The sequence below is a fragment of the Ambystoma mexicanum genome, chromosome 3p, assembly GCF_040938575.1.
Source record: "Ambystoma mexicanum isolate Mex_15411 chromosome 3p, UKY_AmexF1_1, whole genome shotgun sequence".
NCBI classification, from domain to species: Eukaryota; Metazoa; Chordata; class Amphibia; order Caudata; family Ambystomatidae; genus Ambystoma; species Ambystoma mexicanum.
The window spans coordinates 765,159,742-765,186,776 of NC_090925.1; the positions used below are offsets into that span (position 1 = coordinate 765,159,742).

Consider the following 27,035-nt stretch of genomic DNA (forward strand, 5'->3'; position numbering starts at 1 on the left):
CTCAATGTAGGCCCAGTGTCAAAGTCAGACTGTTTGACATCCTACCATGACCCTGTTGTTTAACAAGGAATTATATGATTGGACTATTCCTGGATGAGCAGTGAGCAGGAAGCATCTTCTCTACATGCATTCCTTTGCACCTGCCATTCCTGCTGGTACTGATGATGCGCTGTCTCCTCTGCAGATGATGCGACTATCCGCATGATGCAGCGGCCACGTTGCTCCCTCCCAGACATCATTGGTACCTCAGAGCTGATGCGGCGCAGGAAGCGATATGCGCTGAGCGGGACTGTGTGGAAGAAGTCCCAGCTCACCTGGAGGTACATGGGACTTTTGGGGGAGGGGATACTGAAAGGTGTTGGCAAAGATTGTGCATGGTGGATCACTAGGTCAGTGGCTCCATTGGGCGATTGGCGTAAAGGGTGTGGCGCACCCCAGGTGCTGCAGGCAGTTTGTCTATGTGTGTTAGGCAGAAACCTGTGCAGTTCCCTTGGGGAACACTGCAAAAGATTTAAGACTACAGGTAGAGCAGTAAACCCCTTTGGTAGCAGTCTGTACCACCCAGATTTACCTGGTAGCTGTGGCTGAGCAGTCAGACTTCTCTCAAGAAGAGTTAGGCAGTATGTAAAGTATACACAATATGTACCAAAACACAATAGCACAAGCAAACACTGACCAGAGCTTGGTTTCAAAAGTATATAGTTATTTATTTAAAATACACATAAGTTAAAAACACTCTAGCAAAAATATAGTAAAAGTACTTCAACACAGTTATAATGAAAGTAGATTCAATCCTTTCTCCTATCTAGACAACTCTAGGTAAAACACCACTTAATTAAATCAGAGGTGAGTGCTTAACGTTAGATGACACTCTAGTAGTTTCCAAGAAAGGGAGAGAAAAAGCAGAAATGGGTTAGACACACCACTCTAAGGTCCAGAGCACTTGCAATAGGCTTACAGAAGAATAAAGTCACAGGTGAGCAAAAGTCACTAGGCAGGGCCCACTCTTAGAGTAGCCGGAGCGAAAATGTGCCCAAGATCACACTGTTAGTTAGAGATTCAAAGTCTTGCAAAGAGTCAAAAAGAGGTTAGAGTGGCTCAGAAAGTTTAGCCAAAGTGTCCCAGGCACTCCCAGGTTCGAAAGCCGGGGACTAAATCTACCCCGTACAGTCGGTAGCAAGGGAAGCCAGGCAGAACACAGTACCTTAAGCGGAAAGGATCCTCCAGCGGTGGCAGTTGTTCCAGGCAGTGGCAGCAGGGCTCGACGTCGGTCAGGGGAGAAGAAGTTCTCGCTGAAGAGCAGAAGAAGAGGGTCGTTGCACTGCCCGGGAAGAAACCAGCCGCGGAGTCCTCCGGTTAAAGGGTTGGTGCCGACTTTCGCGGTATGGGGGTAAAGTGTGGTATTCCGGTTGCCGGGGTGCTTGGCACAGGCAAGGCGGCCACGAGATACCTCAAAGAACGGAAAGAAGGCGAAAACTGGTTGTCCCCACCAGTCAAGGGAAGGAGCCACTCCGTTAAGAGTTCTCCTCGGTCGTCGGGAAAAAGTGGTGAGACGGTTCAGCAGGGCTCCACCGGGTGGTGTCGTCGAAGCAGGTCGGCTCAGCTCTTCCCTCGTCGGATTCTTGGTCCTGTGGCGACTTCTGAAGTCCCAGTCCCCAAAGCCCTGCTTTTATGCAGCAAACCCCCATTCACCCAGCCTAGCTGTCACTCAACCATGCTAAGTGGTGAGCCGGGCGGCTCACCACTTGGGCCAATCAGGACGGAGTGCGACTTGAGTTACCAAGGTAACTCAGTCCAGGGTGCCTAAATCCCCCTCCACCCCTCCTAAGTACCCCAGACAGAGTGGCACCACTTTGGAGGGCTTCTGTGGAGAAGCCCGCCAAAAGTGGAACAAAGGGCTCCACTTTGGGTCAGAGTTACAGAGGCGAACACCAACGCCATTTTAGGATCAAGTTTTGGCAAAAAGTCCCAACCGGAGTTATAAAAATAAATATATAAACCGGCGGTATGTTTAAGGCTACCGTAAATAAATAATTAAATGTGTTAGCCTAAAACAATGGGAAATCCCATAGGGAAATATTCGCGGTCGAATATAAAAAGTAGTTTCCACTGCCACCAGCCAAAACTCGATCAGGGGGGACGGAGACGTGCCCCCTCGACTAACAGACCCTGGGGCAATCGAATTGCCCCAGCCAGTACGTCCACAATATGATGGTTTGTACTGGTTCTGTTCAGGATTCAAGACTAGCAAAGTCTTTGGTGACTTTACATGCCCTGGGAGACAGTAGTCAGTCCCAGGGTATGGAGTCTATGTTGGGGAGTCCCTAGGACACCCCTGGGTCACGGCACAGAGGGTGCTGTGTGACCCACATCACAAAAATACATGAGGCCCTATGGAGTAAAAGACCCCATAGCCCATTCAACACAAGGTTTAACCAAGAAAACACACTTCAACATGTCCAAGAGTGAGGGTAAAAGAGTCTCACTCTTGGCAGGAGAAAAAAATTAAACCCCAGAAATCCAGCAAAGCTGCTGGGGGACTCACTAGGTAGGGAAATTCAGCCTAAACAGAGAATTCTCCCTAACACTCGCCCCCCCCAGACTAAGGGACAGGAGGATTTAATCCACTCCTGGATGAACCTCATACCTCTAGTCGATGATATACATCCTAGAGAGTCCATCAGCATTTTGATGGTGACACCTTGACCTATGTTCAATGGAGAACTCAAAGGTTTTCTTTTGCAAGCTAACGGACCTACAGACCCTTTGAGGAACATCAGTCTTTTTGTTATAGGGGATCTGGTTGACCAGTCCCTCAGAAGTTGGTACAACTTCTGAACCTATGTTAGGCTTTTTCAAGGGGTCCTTATAAAGGATTCCCTTAGATCTAGAGGGGCCTCCAAGGTTCCTCACCACCTCTCTTGTGGGAGCAGGTTGGGTCTTAGGCCTCTTGGTTGGAGGGGTTGGGGTTAGGCAATGCACCTGCTTCCCCTTCCTCTTAGATCTACCCTTACCTATTTTAGGAGTTTCCCCCCTAATATTAGGATTTGAGTTGGGGTCTTCAGTAGAAGGTCCAACAGTCTGAAGGTTTTTGGCCTTAGACTTTTCTTTTCTGGTTTTCCACCAGCACTGAGAATTACCAGTTCTCTCAGGTCCAGATAGGGGCCTAGTTGGTCTATCCACCTCTTCCTCAGAAGCAGGGGGAGTCAGAGACTCTGAGACTAGGGGAACAATGATGGAGCTTGGTTGGGGCGCCCATGTTCCTAGCATACTATCCTGAAATGTGCCTGGGTTAGAGGTCAACTTACTAACACCAGGGCTTGTAGTGGGGTTCTCAGTAGAGGGTCCCACAGGCTTAGAAGGGTCCTTCAAGGTAGCCTGTCTAGCCAATTTGGTTAAGTTCTGCTTCTCCATACTGGGAGGCCTGGGGGTATGTGACACTACTCCTAGAGTTCTTAGGTCATTCCCTAACAGGACCTTCCCAGGTACCTCAGTCTGAACACTGACAGGGATCCTTACTGTCATGTTGTTACATTGAATGAGGGCTGGTAGAATAGGAACCATTTGGACAGGGCCTCCAGACATCTTAGTGGGACCTTTGGGTGCTTTGGCCACATCCTCAGGTTGAAAGAAGCTTTCATCCACTACTGTTCTGCTGGCCCCAGTGTCTCTCCTGGCAGGAGTATCCTGGCCATTGACAAGAACACTGTCCACATAATACACCTTAGAGTTAACAGGTAGGGAGTTATACACAACCCTATTCTGGGGACTAACCAGACCCATAGGCTCTAAGTTTACAGTTGCTTGAAGACCCAAGGGTTCTTCAGCAAAGAGTTCAAAGTGGGCACTAGCCATCTGTACTTCATCCTCAGGAGTGAAGGCTAAGGAGACTGTGCTGATCCCTGCAGGTTTACCCTTGCACTTGGGATCTCCTTTGATATGGTCAGTACCCTGACAGACATAGCATTGTCCAAATGCTCTCTGGAAGGGTGGCTTGTTCTGACCTCCTTCTGGCTTGTGGCCAGAAGGTACACTAGCCTGATTCGGTTTACCCTGGGGCTTACCCTGGTTATTTGGTTGTTTGTGGCCCTCTTGGGTATGGGAGGTATTAGAATTCTCTTTGGAGTCCTTTTTAGGCTGTTTCTCCCCATCCTTCCTCTGAGTTACCCCAGAATCCTTGGGAGTGGCCCTGTTGGCAACCCACAAGTCAGCAGCCCTAGCTAGCTTCCTAGGATCCAATTCCTGTGAATCAGCCAAGTGCTGTCTGAGCTCAGGAGAGCAGGCATCATAAATTGACTCCAACATAAAGAGATTTCTCATCCCCTCATAAGTGTTCACCTTGTAACCCTTAATCCATCCCTCTAAGTTTTTCAAACATTCACTCACCCAGGTAGCCCAAGGGGTACCATCATGCTTTTTGAGGCTCCTAAACCTCTTAAGATACTGGGAAGGGGTCTTCCCAAACCTAGCTATCAAAGCTAGTTTCACACATTCATAGTCCTTCCTATCCTCCTCCCCCATCTCCATTACCACATCAGTTGCAACAGGGGGAAGCCTAGAGAACAACCAGGTGAGTAAGTCATTTCCTGTGATGTTCTGGAGCCCATGATTATATTCAAACAGAGACAACCAATCCAACACATCCAACTTAGGCTCATACATACCAACCAATTCTTTAGGCATCCGGGGTCTTTTAGGACTGGAACTTCTAGAGGAGCCAGAGAGAGAAACATTCTCAACAGATAATTTCTTCATTTCTAAGTCATACTTGAGCTCCATTTCCCTTAGCCTTAGTTCTTTGTCAGTTTGAGCATTAAGTTTCTTATACTCCAATTCTAGCTTCATTTTCTCCAGTTCAAAGTACTGAGGACTAAATGTGGGACCTGGTAAAGGTCCAGTAGGTACAGCAGGTAGAGCAGGCAGAGGCCTAGGGGGGACAGTTACAACAGCCTCACCCTCCTCTTCTGACTCTTCCTCAGAATCATCAACATTTTGCTCCATGTTAACTTCAATACTGTCATCTACAGTTGCTGGAGTGGTAGGTTCCTCTGAACCATCACCCAGACTTTGGTTAGCTAACAATCTTTCAATCAGCTCCATTTTCTTGCCCTTAGTCAGGAGATCCTTATGTTTACAGAGCACTCTTAAACAATCAGCAGTTTTGGCTGCAAGGGACTCTTGACTATAGCTTTCTATAACTGACATGTTAGAGGTTTTACTTTTTCAGTGCTAAGCTTTGTGGTTAGTTGCACTAAGGTATCTAAAGCACAATAAAATGTATACTCAATACAAATCCCACCGCTGTACACCAGTGTTAGGCAGAAACCTGTGCAGTTCCCTTGGGGAACACTGCAAAAGATTTAAGACTACAGGTAGAGCAGTAAACCCCTTTGGTAGCAGTCTGTACCACCCAGATTTACCTGGTAGCTGTGGCTGAGCAGTCAGACTTCTCTCAAGAAGAGTTAGGCAGTATGTAAAGTATACACAATATGTACCAAAACACAATAGCACAAGCAAACACTGACCAGAGCTTGGTTTCAAAAGTATATAGTTATTTATTTAAAATACACATAAGTTAAAAACACTCTAGCAAAAATATAGTAAAAGTACTTCAACACAGTTATAATGAAAGTAGATTCAATCCTTTCTCCTATCTAGACAACTCTAGGTAAAACACCACTTAATTAAATCAGAGGTGAGTGCTTAACGTTAGATGACACTCTAGTAGTTTCCAAGAAAGGGAGAGAAAAAGCAGAAATGGGTTAGACACACCACTCTAAGGTCCAGAGCACTTGCAATAGGCTTACAGAAGAATAAAGTCACAGGTGAGCAAAAGTCACTAGGCAGGGCCCACTCTTAGAGTAGCCGGAGCGAAAATGTGCCCAAGATCACACTGTTAGTTAGAGATTCAAAGTCTTGCAAAGAGTCAAAAAGAGGTTAGAGTGGCTCAGAAAGTTTAGCCAAAGTGTCCCAGGCACTCCCAGGTTCGAAAGCCGGGGACTAAATCTACCCCGTACAGTCGGTAGCAAGGGAAGCCAGGCAGAACACAGTACCTTAAGCGGAAAGGATCCTCCAGCGGTGGCAGTTGTTCCAGGCAGTGGCAGCAGGGCTCGACGTCGGTCAGGGGAGAAGAAGTTCTCGCTGAAGAGCAGAAGAAGAGGGTCGTTGCACTGCCCGGGAAGAAACCAGCCGCGGAGTCCTCCGGTTAAAGGGTTGGTGCCGACTTTCGCGGTATGGGGGTAAAGTGTGGTATTCCGGTTGCCGGGGTGCTTGGCACAGGCAAGGCGGCCACGAGATACCTCAAAGAACGGAAAGAAGGCGAAAACTGGTTGTCCCCACCAGTCAAGGGAAGGAGCCACTCCGTTAAGAGTTCTCCTCGGTCGTCGGGAAAAAGTGGTGAGACGGTTCAGCAGGGCTCCACCGGGTGGTGTCGTCGAAGCAGGTCGGCTCAGCTCTTCCCTCGTCGGATTCTTGGTCCTGTGGCGACTTCTGAAGTCCCAGTCCCCAAAGCCCTGCTTTTATGCAGCAAACCCCCATTCACCCAGCCTAGCTGTCACTCAACCATGCTAAGTGGTGAGCCGGGCGGCTCACCACTTGGGCCAATCAGGACGGAGTGCGACTTGAGTTACCAAGGTAACTCAGTCCAGGGTGCCTAAATCCCCCTCCACCCCTCCTAAGTACCCCAGACAGAGTGGCACCACTTTGGAGGGCTTCTGTGGAGAAGCCCGCCAAAAGTGGAACAAAGGGCTCCACTTTGGGTCAGAGTTACAGAGGCGAACACCAACGCCATTTTAGGATCAAGTTTTGGCAAAAAGTCCCAACCGGAGTTATAAAAATAAATATATAAACCGGCGGTATGTTTAAGGCTACCGTAAATAAATAATTAAATGTGTTAGCCTAAAACAATGGGAAATCCCATAGGGAAATATTCGCGGTCGAATATAAAAAGTAGTTTCCACTGCCACCAGCCAAAACTCGATCAGGGGGGACGGAGACGTGCCCCCTCGACTAACAGACCCTGGGGCAATCGAATTGCCCCAGCCAGTACGTCCACAATATGATGGTTTGTACTGGTTCTGTTCAGGATTCAAGACTAGCAAAGTCTTTGGTGACTTTACATGCCCTGGGAGACAGTAGTCAGTCCCAGGGTATGGAGTCTATGTTGGGGAGTCCCTAGGACACCCCTGGGTCACGGCACAGAGGGTGCTGTGTGACCCACATCACAAAAATACATGAGGCCCTATGGAGTAAAAGACCCCATAGCCCATTCAACACAAGGTTTAACCAAGAAAACACACTTCAACATGTCCAAGAGTGAGGGTAAAAGAGTCTCACTCTTGGCAGGAGAAAAAAATTAAACCCCAGAAATCCAGCAAAGCTGCTGGGGGACTCACTAGGTAGGGAAATTCAGCCTAAACAGAGAATTCTCCCTAACAATGTGTCACAATAGAAAAGGAAGTGTTTTGCAAAGGAGGACCTAAGGCTCCCTCAAGGCAGCAGAAAAGGGTGTCTTGGTGTCTGGTGCTCTCTAAAGCAGGGCCTAGGAGGCTTTTGAGGAATGAGTTGGGGTCTCTCTAGGAAACATAAGAGCTTTTCTTGGACAATGGCTGGGGGTCTATGGGGCATCAGGTATGGGGGAACCTGGAGCAGTATGCAGAGGTAATGAGTTATAATAATAGTGTGTTTCCATGAATGTCAGGAGCAGCACGTGTGGTCTTGGGGGAAGTGAGCAGCAGATGTGAGATAGGTCAAACCAGATCAAAGAAATACTCTAAGGCCAAGTAGTGTTGTAGACTGTTTTATTCAGGACTTTTTACGTGTCAGTGAACTTCAAATGTGCAACTGGGAACCTCCCACAAAATAATTAGAATCAGGATAATCTTCTCCCAAAATGACTCTCTGCTACTGGCTATTGGATATTTGGGCCTCCGGGCCCCTGGAGCCAATGACTTTGTTCAAACAGTTCATAGGAGGCCGCTTCACCTCCCTTCCCCTGGCAGTGTGGGCTTGAGGGTGACCTAGACCTTCTTCCACCTAGTCTAATTATAGGGGTTCCAGGGTCGTGTTCCCCGTGACTACTTCTAGCACAATGCCTTGTGAGTAGACTGTTCAGGGGTTATAGCTGGCAGGGCAAGTTAGCAATGGGTCCCTGGGTCGCGGCAAACATCCCAGAAATGTATTTCTCCTAGAGTCTCAGATGATCTCAACCTCCTGGCTCCTGTCTCTGGTTCATCCCTCACCCAACCATCTGTTCCTGTGGCCGCCCTGGCCTGCCAGAACATTACTGGTGTTCCTCACTCACTGACTAATTTGCCTCTCACCACCTCCCCCAGCTCATCACTGTGCCACAACTCCAGTCTCTTCAACGCTCTCCAGCCTTCTGCAAATGTGAGCCTCCTGCAACCCACGCTCAGCAAACAGGGCTAGCTGCCTTTATATGGCGCTCCCTCTGCCAATTGTTGGACCTTTCACTGAGGCTTGGCCGCTGTGATTGGTGATTTGGTGAAGGCTGGGGTTGGTTAGTTTCTCTGAGTGCACGCCGGGCTGCTGTGGGCCTAGGGGGGTTGGACCAAGCTTATATCTGACCTAGCCACCATCTTGAATTTTCCATCTTTTCCCCTGACCTGCCCTGAGGCTGCCTGTACTCGGGTGGTGCTGGGGTTATTCCACCATGTGAATTCCTGACTGGAAACATGCCGGTTAAGATGTCTAGTCTTTCAGGTTCACTGGTAGCAAGGTGCATGTATTGGGCATCATACTTTATCTCCCTAGTGTTAGATCTTGTTGCCAGTTTTTACCCAGTTGTGATGCTGCTTCCAGCATTAGTTTCTAAGCGCTGAGGAGGCCACAGGCTGGTGACACTATCTGTGGGACTCCATGGTTGATTGGTGGTCCAGCAGACTCTTGCTTGGGCATCATCCCTTTGACGTGTCAGGTGAACTGGCAGTGGTATTACAATATGTGTCAATCATACTGAAAAGGTTTGTCTTAAATGGAAAGCTTTGTCTTTCAATGTTAAAGTTGTGTGGTCCAGCTAAGGCAAGCTTTCGGCTCTCTCAGTTGTGGAGATGGTGCCTTTCCATTGGCCCCCCAGACTATCATCAGGACTTGTTCATGTTTTAAGCTTGCAGGGATGTTCTTCCATGACGGGCAACTGGAGTAGGGAGGGACTAGACCCCTGGCACTGGACATGTAGTGAGGCAATGTGACTGTCCCCTCCCATGTGCTCGAGACCAGGGCAAGCTGACAAGGGGATCCTTTCCATACCTCCCTCACCCCAATATTATATGATATGGCATTTATAACACAAGTTTATACACAAGTGTTTCAAGGCGCGACGCGGCAAGGGAGGGGGAACAGAGGGAAGACAGAGACAACAATCTTAATAGGCCAGGTTACATTGTGATCGTGCAAGTGCAGGGGAAGGGGAAAAGTACGGGGGGAACAGGGAGGGGGCAGTGCAGTGCATAGGATAAACAGTAAAATAACCAAGACACTAAATAAATAAAAGTGCAACCAGCTGGTGGCAAATGCAGGGGTAAGTGCAGACATCAGGTGTCAAGTGCTGGTAGGGGCTGTAGGGATACAGAAACAGTCCCTGAGTGCAAAGGTTACGAGGGGCTAGTGCAGGTGTGCAACTAGTGGGGAAGGGCCTGGCCCCGAGATCAGAGCGTAGCCAGGTAACCGGTGCAGTTTCAGGATCAGCCATAAGATCAGCAGGGAAGAGGAGGAGAGAAAGCAGAAGAAAAGAGGAAGGTCTTGAGGTGCTTCTGGAACCAGAGATGGTTCTCCTCAAGTTTCAGAGAGGCAGGGAGGCTGTTCTAGAGGGAGGCCCCAGTAATATCCACTGGATTAGGGTGGCAACCAGCCCCTGTGAGTGACTTCCCTTGCATTTCCCTGAACCAGGCAGGGGGCCTCATCACAAGGCCTTGATTCACTTGGAAGGGGGTTCCTTTATGAGGCAGTAGTTTGTAGCGTGGTCTCTGGAGCAGGGTTGGGATTATCGGGTGCAGAGAGAAAACAGGGTTTTGTGGTAGTGGGGGAGGGTTCTCTGGAGAAAAGACAGGTAGAGGCATCAGGCAAGGTGTTCTCTGTGGCAGAAGGTGGGTTTTGCTGTACCACAGATATGGGGGTACTGGGCAAAATGTATGGGGTCCCTGAAGCAGTAGATAGAGACACTTTGGATAGGCTATTTCTAAGTGACAAGCAGTTTAGTTACAAGGGCATACAACCAGAGTTATAGACAGGGTAGGGCCCGAGTGGGCAAGGCTGACCCAAAACCTGTAAATGCCCACTCGGCAGCTGTCACTGCGGCGGGCCCAACTCCATCAGCTTCAGGCCACACTTGTTAGAGAATCCCGGCTACGCCTCAGCACATAAATGGGGTGTATGAAGCAGAGAACAGAGTCAGAGTAGCAGTGGAAAACTCTTTGGGAGAATGAGTTCGGCAATCCTTAGGGTCCGAATAATGCAGTCTCTGCGGTAGAAGGTGGGGGGCCCGAGAACCGGGGGTCGTGTGGTCTTATGGTGGGGTGCGTTTTGAGAGGTTAATTTCGAAGGATCAGCGGCAGTAGGTGAGGTCACTGAGGTAAGGGGTAGACAGGCCTCTGGGACAGTGAGTAAATGGGCTCTCTGGGACAAAAATAGTGGGAAGCTCTAGGAAGCAGGCAGAGGGGGTTCTCACAAGTGGTGGTTGGTAAGCTTGTTGGGGCGTTAGGTGAGGGTATACAACACCCTATTCGAAAAAACCCAGAGAGAGTGGGTACAGTGGATGTCTTGGCATTATATGATAGCACCGGGAGTGGGGAAGGGGGAGTTCTGAACAGCAACTATGGTGGTCTGGGAAAGCAGATAGGGTGGAGGCGTCCGGGTCAATGTCTTCATAGCATGCGTAGGGCATCTCAAAGACCGAGTGTGGGTTTTGGGCAGTGTGTAGAAGAAGCTTTACATACCCCTTTTTTTCTCTGATTCCCTTCTCTCTCTGGCCCAGGGTGCGCAGCTTCCCACAGACACCCAGTCTCCCGAAGGACACTGTACGCATCCTGATGTACTACGCCCTGAAGGTCTGGAGCAATGCTTCCCAAATCACCTTCCAGGAGGACTCCACCGACAGCTCTGACATCCTTATTGACTTCAGCAAGTCCTATCACGAGGATGGCTACCCATTTGACGGCCCCGGGGGGACCCTGGCCCATGCGTTCTTCCCAGGCGAGCACCCCATCTCCGGAAACACCCACTTCGATGATGACGAGACCTGGACCTACAACTCAGTAGGTACTGTATTTCTTTGTTTGAAATTGTAAAAGGTGCTAATTTTGCTGAATTCTCAAACTCCTCCATGAAATTGTAATCTCAAGAAGAAGGGAAAAATGGTTATTATCAGCATCTATATCTTGTGGCTTCCTGGTTGATCTCAGAGATCAAGTAATGGGACAGTCAATGCCTCTAATGTGGGGAATCATGGATGTGTATGCGGGCATCATATAACTTTATTCTTTTATTATACACAGATAACTCTTACACTACCTCTCTCCCTTCCCCTACCCTTTCCCTCAGCACCTCACCACCTCCATGCAGCATTCCCACCAACTTGCCTCCTTTACTCCTCCTCTCCTCCATCTGTGCCTCAGTGCAACAGCCTTGCTCAGCTCCCCTTTTCAACCTCTCTTAAAGCGTCTTTGGTTACGAAAGGAGAGGCTGAGAAGGGTTTGTGGTGTAGGATGTGAGGTCATGATCACTTTTGGAATGGAGGGGCTGAGTTGGGACGCTAAGGCTGTATATGTAAGTTTCCATATTTGTAAAATAAAACATAAACAGTCCATGCCACCAAAATAAAAGTAGGACTAGAATTTGAAAATGATTGCCAACACAAAAGGTAGGACTACACTTCAGTAGCTTTGTTTCATCAGTTAGAGGTAAATGCAGGGCAGCCCCAGTACCCACTCTATCGGTAATCTCCCGGTCACTGTTGGAAGCAGCAGATATGGTGGCCCCCCTATGGCTTATCCAGCATTGTAGGCTGCCGTCCGAACCCTGGTTTTCAGACAACTGTAAATTGGCATGGCTTGATCTCAGACAGGCAGAACGAAAGTGGCGGACAGCCATCATCGTGTCAGCCTAAAGCCCTTTTCGCTGTGGCGAGATATTGCTCATCCTTAGCTAAATTGGTCCCTTCTGTGATTCCCTCTCAGGAACTTTGTGACTCATTGGGCCTCATTACGACCCTGGCGGAGTGGGTTTACGCCAGCGGTATTCGCGGCGGACCCGTCCGAACTACTACGAGTTCCCGTAGCGCCATGGAGCGGTTTCCGCCTGGTTTTTCCGGGCGGAGAAATCCATGGCGCTACGGGACCTTGTTGTTAATTACGCCACCGTATTTTACGGTGGCGTAATTAACGCCTTCCCCACTCCCATTATACCCTATGGGGCAAAAATGGGAATGGGGAAGGGTAAAATGGGGAATGGGGATTTACCGCCCCGCCAAGGTCGGAATGGGGCGGTAAATCCGCCAACCCCCATGGCGGTATCGGCAGCTTTCCGCCGTGCTCCATGGTGCATATTGCACCACGATCTCCGCCAGGGTCGTAATGAGGGCCATTGTCACAATTGTTTATCACCAATTTGAGACCATCCGAGCCAACTTTGCATTGGCTGCAACAATATCTGCCCCTGTGATTGAGCCTTTAGCTCTTAATGGTTTGATTGGCCCTGAGGGCTGTTCTTCTTTCTCCTTATTCACTGAGCCAGATATGCTTGCGGCTATTGAACATATTAAGTCTGGGTCTCCGTCTGATGTTATCCCCCTTGCTGTAATCAAGGATATTTTCTCTAAATTGCTGAGTGAGATCATGGTGACAGTCAATGCCTCTTGTCAGATCGGTAGCATCCCACTGGAGCGCAAGGTCGCAACTGTGATCCCTCTTCTGAAGAAACCATCATTGGATCTTTCCTTGCCTTTTCGATACCACTGTATTTCACCGTTACATTTTTTCAGGAAGCTTTTGGAGTGTTTGGTTTCTCCATTGTTGTCTTCTTTCATGGAATCTACAGAGGTTTTCAACCCCGCTCAGTCAGGCTGTAGGCCTGGCTGGGGTACCGAGAGTGTGTTAGTCTTGGTCCAGGACGAAATAGCCAAGCGGGTCGATTCAGGAGGGGTTGGCGCCCTAATCTTGCTAGACCTCTCAGTGGTGTTTGATACCATAGACCATCCTACCCTGCTAGCCCGTTTGGCTCAGGCTGGAATTTCGGGTCAAGTGCTTGCTTGGTTTATTTTGTTCCTGGCCGATAGAACCCAAATCCTCTCACTCCCTCTTTTTCTTTCGGGTGTATCTATCCTTGGCTCTGGGGTTCCACAGGGCTCCGCCTTGTCTTACATTCTCTTCAACATTTACATCTGGCCTCTTGTGCGTCTCCTCCACTCCTTTCGGCATCAGATGCTATTCATATGCCGACGACACTCAGATTCTCATCCGTTTAGATCAGGCTGAGTTTTCATCGTGCCTGCATAGGTGCCTGTCTGCCATGGGAGGCTGGATGAACCACAATTGGCTGATGTTCAATGGAGACAAGACAGAGGTGCTGGTGGAGGGTTCCCCTCCTGACCCCTCACTTTGTTTTTTTAAAAATTTAAATAATGTACATTTTGGCCCAGAGCCTCATTAAATGGGGCAGCTAAAAATAGAGCAGAGATTATGCTATTTTTAGATAACCCATTTTTGGAAATGAGCAGGATACCATATCCTCAAAGGTGACCTGTGCATTTCCACGGGGCTGAGCTGTAGCGCAAAGGATGCAATGGCCAGCTGCCTTCAATACATTGGTGTCAGAAGCGCTCTCTGGTCAATATGTTCTACAGGCTCCCGGCGCATTTCACCTTAAGGGGCCTGTCGCTGTAAAATATGATCCAAAAAAGCATTTGTATCCCATCTGAGCAAAAGTAATGCAAGTGAGACAGCACTGGTTCGTACCTCTGCTGTCACACTTATTATAAAAAATTGCATGACCGGGTCAGGAGAAAACAACGCTAATAGACTGTCTCAAAGAACTCTACCAATAGATGAACACTAACAACCTCAAACTCAAGACGGAAATCACGATGACATCAAACAACCAAGGATGCCACCAGTATATCCAATGAACCCACAGAACTGGGAACAACACTCACACCATCCAAAATTGTCAAAAGCCTTGGAATCCTAATGGACAACGAGCTAACCTTAGAACCGCAAGTAAACACGATAATTAAGAAATGCTTCTTCCATCTACACACAATCCAAAAGATTCTACCATTCCTCACCTTCACGCACAAAATACTGGCCCTCATCTCCCTCATCATGTCCAGGATAGACTACACCAACAACTTATACCTGGGAATGCCAGACTATTTAATGAAGAAACTGCAGTGTATTCAGAACTTCTCCTAAAACTCTCACAAAGGTACCACATCACTCCAGTGCAAAGGATGCTACATTGGCTCCCAGTCAAAAAATGAATCACCTCCAAAACTATGTACATAGTACACAGAGCAATCCACGACCTAGGAGTGGAATTCATACAAAAGAAAATCACCATCTACAAGCTGACCAAAGCACTCAGATCCAGCAAAGACATCCGCATAGGACCTAAACCGAACATGAAAAAGAAACTTAGTGGTTCAGCATTCTTCTGCTTAGCTGTAAAGCCTTGGAACTCCCTGCCTAAAGAAATAAGAATTATGAAGGACCACCTAAAATTCAGAAACTTCTAAAAACCTGGTTCTTCAACTCTGAACAGGACGAACATGAACGAACAGCATTGTCTCACCATGAAATTAACACACAGCGAGAAAGACTGGAGAATATGCCGGGCCGGAATAAAGTCCAGAGAAGACGAGAGCAGTTCAAATGGGCTGGAGACCTAGGTGTACCCTTCCCTATAAAGGGTAAAAGGGGAAACAGGGGACGAGATGGGTCTGACTTAATTGGACCACTGAAAGAAAGCCTGAATTAAAAAGGGAAGAGAGGCGCCCAGATCTAAACTGATGGACTAGAGGACATGGGGAACACATCCCAACCTCGAGGCATCTGTGGGGGTGGTAATTGTGGCACACCAGAAATGTACTAGCGGGGAAGATACAGCTCTCTGGGTAGCCACTATTCTGTAAACATCATAGGAGGGCAAGTGCATCACACTGAAATTCATGACTGGGGAAAGGATATGAGCAACAGTTAATCAAAGCAGACTGTGTAGGATAAGGCACTGCCACTAACCATCCCTACTAATACAAAACTCATCCTTCTGCATACACCTCTCAAGCACCTAACTAAACACAACCATACCTCTAAAGCACAACAAACCGCATGCACTTTACTACACCACAACAACAAAACAAACCACACATAGCCTCGCACAACAGCACATGGCGGCTACCAACTGAAAAACACTCCTACGCTCAGCGAACGGTGTCAACAGAAATGAAGCTGCCAACAGCACATCACAGCTCTCTTGCTCCTTTTCTCCCTCCCCCCGCACCTCCTGAGTCCTGCTAACTTACCCCCTCTACCATCTTGCTTTACAGAGCCGCCAGAACACCAAGGAACCACACAAGTGGTGACAGTGCTCAGTATAAGAACCTTTAACATAACTTCTGGGGGGTAATCAAAGGCTCCAAACCAACGGAACTGAAGAGCCCACTTGAAAAAGTCACCTGCCAGCCTTCATGAAAGAACCTTCACACTGAAAATTGGCCTATTTAAGCAGACTATGTGGGTGTCTTCCTATAGTTAAAATCCAGAGAAATCTCAAACAAAAATATAATTCCAGTGCAGATTGAAAAAGCACATCACACTGAGACATAAATGCAGAATGTTTCACTTAAATGGTCAACCATCAAAAGGTAGTGCATTGTGATCATTGAAACCGACTTTTCAGAAGAAAAACAAACAGCAGATCATTAAAAGTGTATTTTATTAATGATTGAAAGAAACAGCCCTGTACTTTCAGCACAAAAGAAAAGTGAACACTAATCAGTAAAATACACGGTATGTCAAAGAATAAAGGCTGATGTTACAAAATGCAATCTGCAAGGTACTTTCATCCAAGGACCATCAGTGGGTCTCTGGGCAGATTTCACAAATGGCTTCCCTCACTGCAAGCCTGGTTTGTGCATCCCAACTGTTTACAACTGCAATAAAGTGTGGCCTGCTAAGAGGTGTTGAAAACAAACTTTGCTCAGACTTGGCGTCTCTAAAAGCACATTTCTATGCAGGACCAATGGCATAGCCAATACATAACTGGAAGGTAAGAGGGAGTTGTGAAAACAGGGGCTGCAATCAAGGCTGAACTCTGGAAAAAATACAAGAAAATAGAAGCTTTTCAGATTGAAATAGTGGTCCCCTTCAGATAAGAGGACAGGATGCCAGGTGTCTGCAGGGCCTTGTGATATCATAGGGCCGGCTTAGCTCATTATCTGCAGTGGGGGGGGGATCTCTGTTTAGCCAGTGCATTACAAGTATGTATGACCAGAAGGCACTACCCTCATCAAACGCCAATTCTAAAATTTGGCACATGTTCAGCACAGCCGGGGACACCTTTTAGCTGGCCATTACAATTCCCTAAAACACAGGTGGGTGAATTTTATTTCCACAGAATTGCCTAGAAATTATCTATAAAATGACATAGAAATGAAGGCAGTATGACTTATGGTTATTGTAAGGGGATGGGGGTAATGCCAAAAAATGAAAAGCTCTTTAAAAATCGAAGAAAGACGGAAAAGGAAGAGCAAATGAAGGGATGAGGTGGAGGATATGCACTCTAACCTAAAACAAAACACTGAAGGGAAGAAAACAAGAATAATCAAATGGTAAAAAAAGGTTCTCAATTAGTTTTTAAAAAGTGCAGAAAAAGTGTCCCAGAGTACTTCAAATTAAAATGCATCAAATGGATGGCGTAAAAATTGTCACTGTAATTTAGTGGTGAAGAGAACAGAGTAGATAAAGCTATATTCACACGTGGAATTGCCTGCAGCTTGCACTCTGTTCTCAGCTCTATGCCTGGAGGGGTCTCTTGCTTTTCAATGCCCTCTCAGGGTGGGGGCCTTTACCCTTACATAGAGAATGGTATGGGGGACTACATATGCTGACTTAGCCTGGAAAATAATGAAGGGACCACATCTGCTGACTTAGCCTGGAAAATAATCAAAAGACTACATATGCTGACTTTGCCTGGAAAATAATGAAGGGACTACACCTGCTGACTTAGCCTGGAAAATAAAGAAGGGACCACATCCGAAGACAGCCTGAAAAATAATGCAGGGACCACATCCGCTGACCTAGCCTGGAAAAATAATGCAGGGACCACATCCGCTGACCTAGCCTGGAAAATAATGAAGGGACCACATCCGCTGACCTAGCCTGGAAAATAATGAAAGGACCACATCCGCTGACCTAGCCTGGAAAATAATGCAGGGACCACATCCGCTGACCTAGCCTGGAAAATAATGAAGGGACCACATCCGCTGACCTAGCCTGGAAAATAATGAAGGGACCACATCCGCTGACCTAGCCTGGAAAATAATGAAGGGACCACATCCGCCGACGTAGGCTGGAAAATAATTAAGGGACTACATCCAATGACCTAGCCTAGAAAATTATGAAGGGACCACATCAGCTGACTTAGCCTGGAAATAATGAAGGAACCACATCCGCTGACCTACCCTGGAAAATAATGAAGTGACTGCATATGCTGACTTAGCCTTGAAAATAATGAAGGGACCACATCCACTGACTTAGCCTGGAAAATAATGAATGGACTGTTAGGGAGAATTCTCATTCTATGGCTAATTTCCCTTACCTATAGAGTCCCCCAGCAGCTTTGCTGGATTTGAAGGGTTTGTTTTTTTCTCCTGCTAAGAGTGAGACTCTTTTTCCCACTCTTAGGTATTTTTGCTATGTGTGTTCTAGGCTATTTTTGTGTTTAATGTCTATGGGGTTTTTCTCACCTCCATAGGAACCATCTTTATTCACATGGGTTACACAGCACCCTCCGTGCAGTGACCCAGGGGTGTCGCATCGACCCACAAATATAGACTCCATACCCTGGGGCTGACTACTGTCTCCCAGGGCGTGTAAAGTCCCAATTGACTTTACTAGTCAATTTTTATGAACTAAACCAGTACAAACCATCTTACAATGGAAGAACTGGAAAGGGTTAATAGTTTTTCCCTTATGTTCATTTTTGAGAGGGTACCGTACAGTCCCTCTCTCAAAAGTTTCTGGCTGGTGGCAGTGGTTACTACCGTAAATATTCGACCGCGAATATTTCCCTATGGGATTTTCCCATTGTTCGAGGCTACCACCTTTTCTGACAGCCTCTAACATACCGCCGGTGTATTTTAATATTAACTTTACTCTGGTAGGTTTTATTTGTCAGGACTTTAATATAATTTCTTTCTCATGTCTTTCTCTAAACTCCTAACCCGGGTCGGGGATCCTTTATTCGCCTTTTGGCGGACTTCTGCCAAGAAGCCCTCCTTTCAGCGCCACTGAGTCTGGGGTGGGTCCATTGTGTGGGAGGGGGAGTAGGACCCCTGGATAGGGTTGCCTCAGCAACCCATGTCGCACTCTATCCTGATAGGCTGGAGGGTCTCCCGCCAAGATGACCACTCCACTGTGTGAGTGACAGCTAGGCTGTATGAATGGGGATCTTTTTGCATAAAAGCAGGGTCCTGAGGACTGGAAGAGCAAGACGTCACCACTGGAACTAAGAAGCCGAAGAGGAGAGAAGCCAAAGACATCTGCAATGACTGAACCACCGGTGAAGCCCTGCTGCAGCGTCTCACCACTTTTCTCCACACAACGAGAGAAGATCTTAATTTGAAAGAGCCTTCTTCCCTTGAGCTGGTGAGGCCAACCATTTACCAATCGCCCTCCCGAACCTGCCTTGGTCAAACCGCCAGTACCCTGTACTCTGAGGCCAGATGGCCAGGCACCAGTCCACCCGGACTGTGATTTAAAGGAGCGTATCTTGTATTCGTCGGGCAGCAACGCGGCTGGGTTCATCCCTGGGTAGTCCAGTAACTTGAACCTTCCTCCACGACGAGAGCCTCTCTTCCTCTGCTGGATCTCCCGAACTGCAGGAACTACCAGGAACAATCGCCACTGCAGGAGCCACTTCTTCATTTATAAGGTACATTGTTCCGCCAGGCCGCCCTTTCTGCGTGGTAGAGCTAAAGGTGTTTTAAATCCTTTACATACCTGTTGGGTTGGCCGCCCCTCTCTCTTAACATTGTCTTTCACCTTCTGCATCCACCTTTTCAAAATCATTAACCAAAGACTTGACTGCAGCTACAAGAACATTTTGCTCCTGGGCCCTTGCTCTGTGCCACTGACTCTGGCACAGGCCTAATGACTCTGGCTAAATTTGTTAGAACTGCCTTCTCTAGATTGCTTCTCAACTAGAAATATGTTGGTGCACCTACTTCTTATAACCACCCTTTCCTCCCCACTTTTAAACCTTGTCAAATGCCATTTGGCTCAGTTTTCATTTAAGTATTTTCTATACTGATGCACTGCCTTGCTTAAACTGGTTCACAAACTTATGGGAAGTGTTGCTAGGGTGTGTAAGAAGATATTTCTCTATAACTTGTGCTTTCCCTCCACTGTGAGAAATTGCTAGAGTGCCATTTGTGTTTGGTTTGCTCTGTGCCGTTTTGCTCAGTTTTCACTCTTGCTCAAACTTGTCTACAATTTAACTAGGGAGTTGTGCATACTTTCTTTTACCAAATTTAACTTGCTTTAAGAACTGTGATAGATGTCAAGCAGCACAGCAAGTAGAGCGCTCGCTTTGACATCCGTGCAGTGCCTGCTAACGCAGGTTCGAATCCTGGAGGGGCCAAACTCAGCCTTTCATCCTTCCGAGGTCGATAAATAAGCACCACACACCGCGGGTAATAACAAGCAGCGCTCAGATACCTCAGGGTTCGTAGCGCTATATAAATGCCAAATTATTATTATTATTATGTGTTTAATTAGAAGTGTATGAAATATCTATATTCTTTTTACTATAAAGCTTTGGTCAGTGTTTCCTTGTTCCATAGTACTGAAGGCCTATTGTGTAAACCCTGAATACTGCTCATCTCCCTCTTGAGATAAGTCTGACTGCTCAGCCACAGCTACCAACTAAATCTTTGTGGTACAGACTGATACCAAAGGGGATTTATTGCTCTCACCTGTAGTCCTAATCTTCTGTAGTGCTCCCTAAGGGAACTGCACAGGATTCTGCCTAACATGGACCACATCCGCTGACCTAGCCCGGAAAATAATGAAGGGACCACAACTGCTGACCTAGCATGGAAAATGAAAGAACCGCATCTGCATACTTATCCTGGAAAATAACAAAGGGACCACATCCGCTGACCTATCCTGGAAAATAATGAAGTTACAACATACGCTGATGTAGCCTGGAAAATAATGAAGGGACCACATCCACCGATGTAGCCTGGAAAATAATGAAGGGACCACATCCACCGATGTAGCCTGGAAAATAATGAAGGGACCACATCTACTGATGTAGCCTAGAAAATAATGGAGGGACCACATCCACTGATGTAGCCTGGAAAATAATGGAGGGACCACATTCACTGATGTAGCCTGGAAAATAATGGAGGGACCACATCCACTGACATATCCTGCAAAATAATGGAGGGACCACATCCACTGATGTAGCCTGGAAAATAAAGGAGGGACCACATCCACTGACATATCCTGCAAAATAATGGAGGGACCACATCCACTGATGTAGCCTGGAAAATAAAGGAGGGACCACATCCACTGATGTAGCCTGGAAAATAATGGAGGGACCACATCCGCTGACATATCGTGCAAAATAATGAAGGGACCCCATCCACTGATGTAGCCTGGAAAATAATGAAGGGACCACATCCACCGATGTAGCCTGGAAAAGGGATTGATCCCATGTATATGAGGATAGGTTGGACTGTCTATGGCTTTAAACAAACACTTCACTCTCCTCTAGAAAGCATGGGGTTGCAGAGTTGTAAAAGGTATCTATAAAGTTGTGAGCATAAGCAACTTACCTCGTTTGGCAGTGGGTTCTAAATATTACTATGCAGTACATTTTGGGGTTCAACTATTCTAGAGTATGATGACCAGAACTGCGTAATTGCCACCTGTCTGATTTACAAAATATTGCGTTGCTGGATATATATAATATTTTGATGGCTCAGCTCGTGCTTTGGCTCCTGGGCCAGACCAGACCTCGGGCCGGGCTCTCCAACTGAATTGTTCCCACCACTAAACTAATGTCCTGATGCCCTCCGCCGTATCTGTACATTTCACCAAATCCATTTTCAACTAATCAGGAATCTTCACATTTTATTTTCTTCGAATTAGGTTATGTAAGTGGGTACATTTTAAAACAGATGGGGTGGGGTAAGGGGATAGAATAAGGTAGGCATAGCAAAAAAATCGAAGTAAAGAAATTCAAAGATTTCACCTTTAGGTGAAGTGGATTCAGGGAAATCACGCACATCTGCCCTCTGCTGTATAATTATATACGTCACTTCATTCCGATGACCCTGTGAAAAGGTTTGAGGCATTCTCTCAAAGAAGGAAAGCCTTACTGGTTAGCATTGAGTTTCATTGACGCCTTGTTGATGCCTGCAGTTCTATATTTATGTGGAATAGGTCTGTGCTGTTGGGTATTTTATGGGATGTCATGACTAGTATCTCTCAGGAGTGACCTGAAGAATACATGTATTAATACGAGCCGGGAAACAATTCCTATCAGATGACAGTTGCCTAATCCTCGCCAGAGCGCTTATCCTATCAAAATTAGATTATTGCAACTCCCTCTACATAGGGGCAACTAAACAAACTATCAACAGAATACAGGTGCTCCAAAATAATGCACTTAGAGCGGCCCTAAGTATTCCCAGAAGAGCACATATTTCTGAAATAAGACAGAAACACAAATGGCTCTCTACCCTGGAAAAAATTAACCTCAAATCTGCCTTACTCATCCACAAATGCTTAAATAACAAAGCCCCTCGCTACCTAACAGAACGTCTTACCAGACAAATGTCCACTAGACCAACAAGAACAGCCGTCTCAACTGCCTTCTAGTGCCTAGATTAAAACTGTCCCCTATTGGAGGGTCCAGCTTCCCGGTCAGGGCAGCTCAATTGTGGAACTCCCTACCTCACGCTCTGAGATCTGACCAAACGTTCAACAAATTCAGAAAGAACACAATAAAATGGCTCAGTGAGAATGCTCTGTAACCTGCACTCTCCCCACATACCCACCACATGTACTGTACCTGATATAGATTTGCTATCCGTAAACGTCAGCTATATGACCTGCTGTCTGCGTACCGTTTTGTATATGTACTTTACTGCCCTTACCTTCACCTGTGGAGCTAAGAGAATTGCTTTTACCATGCTCCGCACAGTTATAACTTTTGTAACCGTTGTATATATGTACTTTACTGCCCTACCTCCACCCTGTGGAGCCAAGGAAATTTGTTCTGTCCATGTTCTGTATATTGTAACTTCTGTAACCAAGATGTAAACCCTCTTGTCAAATGCGCCCTGCTACCTCAGGGTCCGGTGCGCACAATAAATAAATAAACAAACAAACATGGCGCTGTATAGCGTGTCAAATAAATACATCTATGGTATGTCCCCCCTGCAGAGGACCAAGGCACTGACCTGTTTGCCGTGGCTGTCCATGAGTTCGGTCACGCCCTAGGCTTGGCACACTCCTCAGTTGAAAACTCCATCATGAAGCCATACTACCAGGGTCCGGTGGGCGACCCCACCAAGTACCAGTTGCCACCAGATGACGTCTATGGCATTGAACAGCTGTACGGTAAGTGTCCCTCCACCTATGCATGCTTATATTGCAGCTGAGTTACATGTAGGCTAGCTGAGCGGCTGGAGCCCCTGCTGCAGGAATTTCTCTGTAAAGTGTACACATGATGGGATAGGGAGGTTTCATCGCAGGAGATTTGGCCAAAGCCAAATCCATCTAATTTTTTCAGCCGATTTGGCCGCAAATATATGTGGGGGGCGAGTAAGGGTGATAATTAAGGTGGGGCAAGGGGAGAATGTGGGAGGGGGTCTCCTCTCCACATGTAGATGCAGCAACATGACTTAAAAGAAGGTTCAAACAAATCTCCTCAATGAAATCACATAGAATGTACTTGACATGCTCCCAACCCTAAGTGTTAGCTTAGCAAACCCGTTGGTGTGGATCTGTGTAGAGTCAGCCAGTCACAGGTGCGAAGGCTGGTGATTTTAACTCAGCCTTTCATGCTTCAGGGGTCAAACCATGAGCACGAAGCTGGGGCTATAATAACCCCTTGCAGCACTGTACAGGATGGGCAGTGTATACATATTGTGATTGTTTTTTATTGTCTCCTTATAGGAAAGAAACGATTGGATCCCGGAAGAGAAGTCCCAGTCATTCCCATGCCCACACAGCCACGGATCCCACACAGCCCCCCGCAGAGACCGACGCACCAGTACGTACCACCTCGCAGTTCTAGAAGGAATGTATCATGGGATTTAGGGGGGGATACAAGGATGCAGTGAAAGACTCTTGCTTTTTAGTGAGAAACAGGTCTGATGAGGCAGCACTTTATATTTCAGAGAAGCTCTGTCACCACCATTCCCCCCCCAAAAAATATGATGGGTGGTAAAGTGACCTCCAGGCTTCTTATAGTTACATCTAAGAGATTTATTAACAGGTTCTTAAGTTACATTTACATTAAGTACTAAGGACGAATAACACTGGCACCCATCACCCAGGCAGGGGAGTTCGAACTGCCTGTGTGTGGAGCCTTTTGGCTTACTGCACAAAAACCCAGACTCATTTAAAAGTGGAAAAGGTCGCTTTAATGTGACAGGCCAAAGCTTACAATCAAAACGCTTAACTGGCTCCATGGCCTAACAAGCTAAATAGATATTTGAACAATCAATTAAATAACTTAAACATTTTCATTTTCCCCCCAACAATTAAATAATTAAATAACCAATTTCCTCCCTAATGATCCCTTGGATCCTACCGTATCCTTGCCCCTTTTCCAGGCGTCCCGCTTTCTCCCAGGGGCCATGCCCCTCCAGGCTCAATACCTGTTCCCCCGGGGTGACCTGCTTGTGCAAACAGCGCCACCCCCTCCTTTCCCGTGTCATTCCCCCATTGTGCTTCCCTCCCCCCACATCAAAAGGGGCCATGCCCCCGGCGCCCCGACCCACTTCAACCCCTTTTAAACTCCCCTCTACACCAAACTCCCCCTTCCTGTGACCTGTAGCCAGCCTGACCTGCCACATCAGCAACATATATTACACACACCTTTCACGATGCCCTGACCTGTCACACAAACCTACCATCCCTACCCTCCTAACAGACCCCCAAAACCATAAACCCCCCCTGATGTCCAGAAACCCCCCCCCGCATAATCCCATGAAAAATGCCCCCCCCTATTCCATAACTGACATCACCCTAAACAAAATGAAGGGGTGGGAGGGCGGGACAATCACCAAGTCCTAACCGTGGCCTGCCTCCCGAACCTTCCCTGAGCCCTTAAGTACCCCTGGAGGGGCGCTCTGCACCCCACGGCCACTCGCTGGCCGTGTGCAGCGCCAAAAAACTCCCCGGGGGAAACGCTTCGCGTTCCCCCCGGGGCCCCCCTTTTGGCTTATTGCACAAAAACCCAGACTCATTTAAAAGTGGAAAAGGTCGCTTTAATGTGACAGGCCAAAGCGTACAATCAAAACGCTTAACTGGCTCCATGGCCTAACAAGCTAAATAGATATTTGAACAATCAATTAAATAACAAACATTTTCATTTTCCCCCTAAAAATTAAATAATTAAATAACCAATTTCCTCCCTAATGATCCCTTGGATCCTACCGTATCCTTGCCCCTTTTCCAGGCGTCCCGCTTTCTCCCAGGGGCCATGCCCCTCCAAGCTCAATACCTGTTCCCCCGGGGTGACCTGCTTGTGCAAACAGCGCCACCCCCTCCTTTCCCGTGTCATTCCCCCATTGTGCTTCCCTCCCCCCACATCAAAAGGGGCCATGCCCCCGGCACCAGAAAAACCCTCCCCCGAGGAGTTCTTTCTGCCCCAACCCCCCCCCAATTTTCTACCTCAAACTGTTCACCCAGTCTCCCAGCCAAGAACCCAGGTCCGCCAGGTAGTGACTATTCCCATACACGGACAAGTGTACCCCATCCTCTCTAAAGATAAGAAAACCCTCATATGTTATTTCCTTATGGTCCATGACCCTCACCGCCACTGACGCACAAAATTTCTCCATTTCCCTGTTTATCCCCTTCCTGGCCCGCTCTATTGCTCCCTCATTTCTTGCTCCCCTCCACACTCTTCTCGGCAACAACTTAGTCCACACCACCACCGCTTGAGGCCACATATCCCTAAACCACCCTAAGTCCCTCTTCATTTTCCTTAGCAGAGCCACCCCCGTATCCCTAACCAGGTCATTCTCCCCAGCATGCAGCATCACCACCCGTGGAACTCCATAGCGTTCCCTCATTCCTGCCAATATGGGCAGCAGCTGATCCCACCGCAGGCCCCCCAAACCGTGCCACCTCACCACCACTTCCTTGTAACTGCACCCCAACTGCCTTCCAAACACCCTTTTCTCCGCCTCTTTACCAGCCCACTTCACAATTGAATGTCCAACAATCCAAACTTGCGCCAACTCCCCCTTCCTTTGCGCAGCATCTGAAACAGAAATTACAAAAATTACTGACAAGTCAACTTATTACAAACAACAACAACTTGCCCACAAAGTCCTCCACCATCTTTCTTCAACAATCCCCTTTCCCAAAATCCCTGACGTAACCCTTGTATTTTCCCGACCTCCAACGCCCCAAACTTTTCACTTTATCTTCCGAAAAACCCAGTCTGCTACCCTCAGATGCTGCGCCCATCCTAAAAGAATGAGTCCCGAACTCCTCCGCCTTTTCTCCTACCGTGTCCAGCGCCTTTCGCAATACCCCTAGCACCTGTGCTGCTGTAACCGGCGATCCATCCGAATGCTGGAAAACCAAACCTGAATTAACCCCACAGCGCTCCTTCCACACCTTACCTGCCTGAACTGGGCATAAAACCTCGCTCCCTCGACCCAGCAGGACCCAAGAGCCCCTTCCCTTCTGATCCGTCTTGGACCTTTTAATCTTGATGTCTAAACCTTCTTCTGTAATTTGCACATCTTCCCACTGCAGCCCCCCTACCCCCCCTTTTCCCCCGACCAACTCAGAAACCCTGAAGGCCCCAAAAAATAACCATGTAAAACAAGCCGCAAACAGTTCCCCTTCCCATACCGACCAGCAAACTTCCCCCAAAACCTCAATCAACCTCTGCAGCAATTCAGCCGATATCAGCCTCCTCTTGTCCTTGTCCCTCTTACTCTCCCTTGCCCATCCTTCCAACATCCTACTCGCCATCTCCCCCCCACTTGGTTGAAAACCCCAAAACCATTTTCCATAAAAGGAAATCCCTGCTAGCTTTCCTGTTATCGTTGCCCTTGACCCATGGACCACGCATTTGTTGTCTACATTGAAATTCACATTCTTGTTTCACAACTCCTTCCCCCACAACTCCAATGCTACTAGTAATGGAAAAAATTCAAGAAATGCTATACTCCTCCCTTCCTTCAACCATCTCTTTGGCCACTTTTCCGCACACCATTTCCCCCCCCAAAACACTCCAAAACCACCGGCCCCCGCTGCATCCGAGAGTATCTGAACTTCCCATGTCACCGGGTCTCCCTGCAACCACATTGACATTCCATTGAAACTCTCCAAAAAGCGCAGCCAAATCCTGCAATCCTCCCTCACTGCCCCCGATACTCTTATCCGGTGATGTGGGCACTTCGCTCCCGCCATGGCCCTTGCCATGTTCCTGCAAAACGTCCGCCCAGGGGCCACCACCTTACATGCAAAATTCAGATGCCCAACCAATCTCTGCATCTCCACAAGCATCATTTTCTTGGCCCCCACCGCTTTCTCCAA

At 47.6% G+C, this 27,035-nt stretch overlaps 1 protein-coding gene across 1 annotated transcript in view; it reads left to right on the forward strand.

The window, feature by feature from the left end:
* MMP25 (matrix metallopeptidase 25) overlaps positions 1-27,035 on the forward strand; it is a 162,907-nt gene that overhangs the window by 105,645 nt on the left and 30,227 nt on the right. Inside the window, exons 3-6 of the mRNA XM_069651697.1 lie at positions 185-320; positions 10,991-11,274; positions 22,689-22,865; positions 23,424-23,520. Of these exons, the coding sequence (XP_069507798.1) occupies positions 185-320; positions 10,991-11,274; positions 22,689-22,865; positions 23,424-23,520 (694 nt within the window). The remainder of the gene's footprint in view (positions 1-184; positions 321-10,990; positions 11,275-22,688; positions 22,866-23,423; positions 23,521-27,035) is intronic.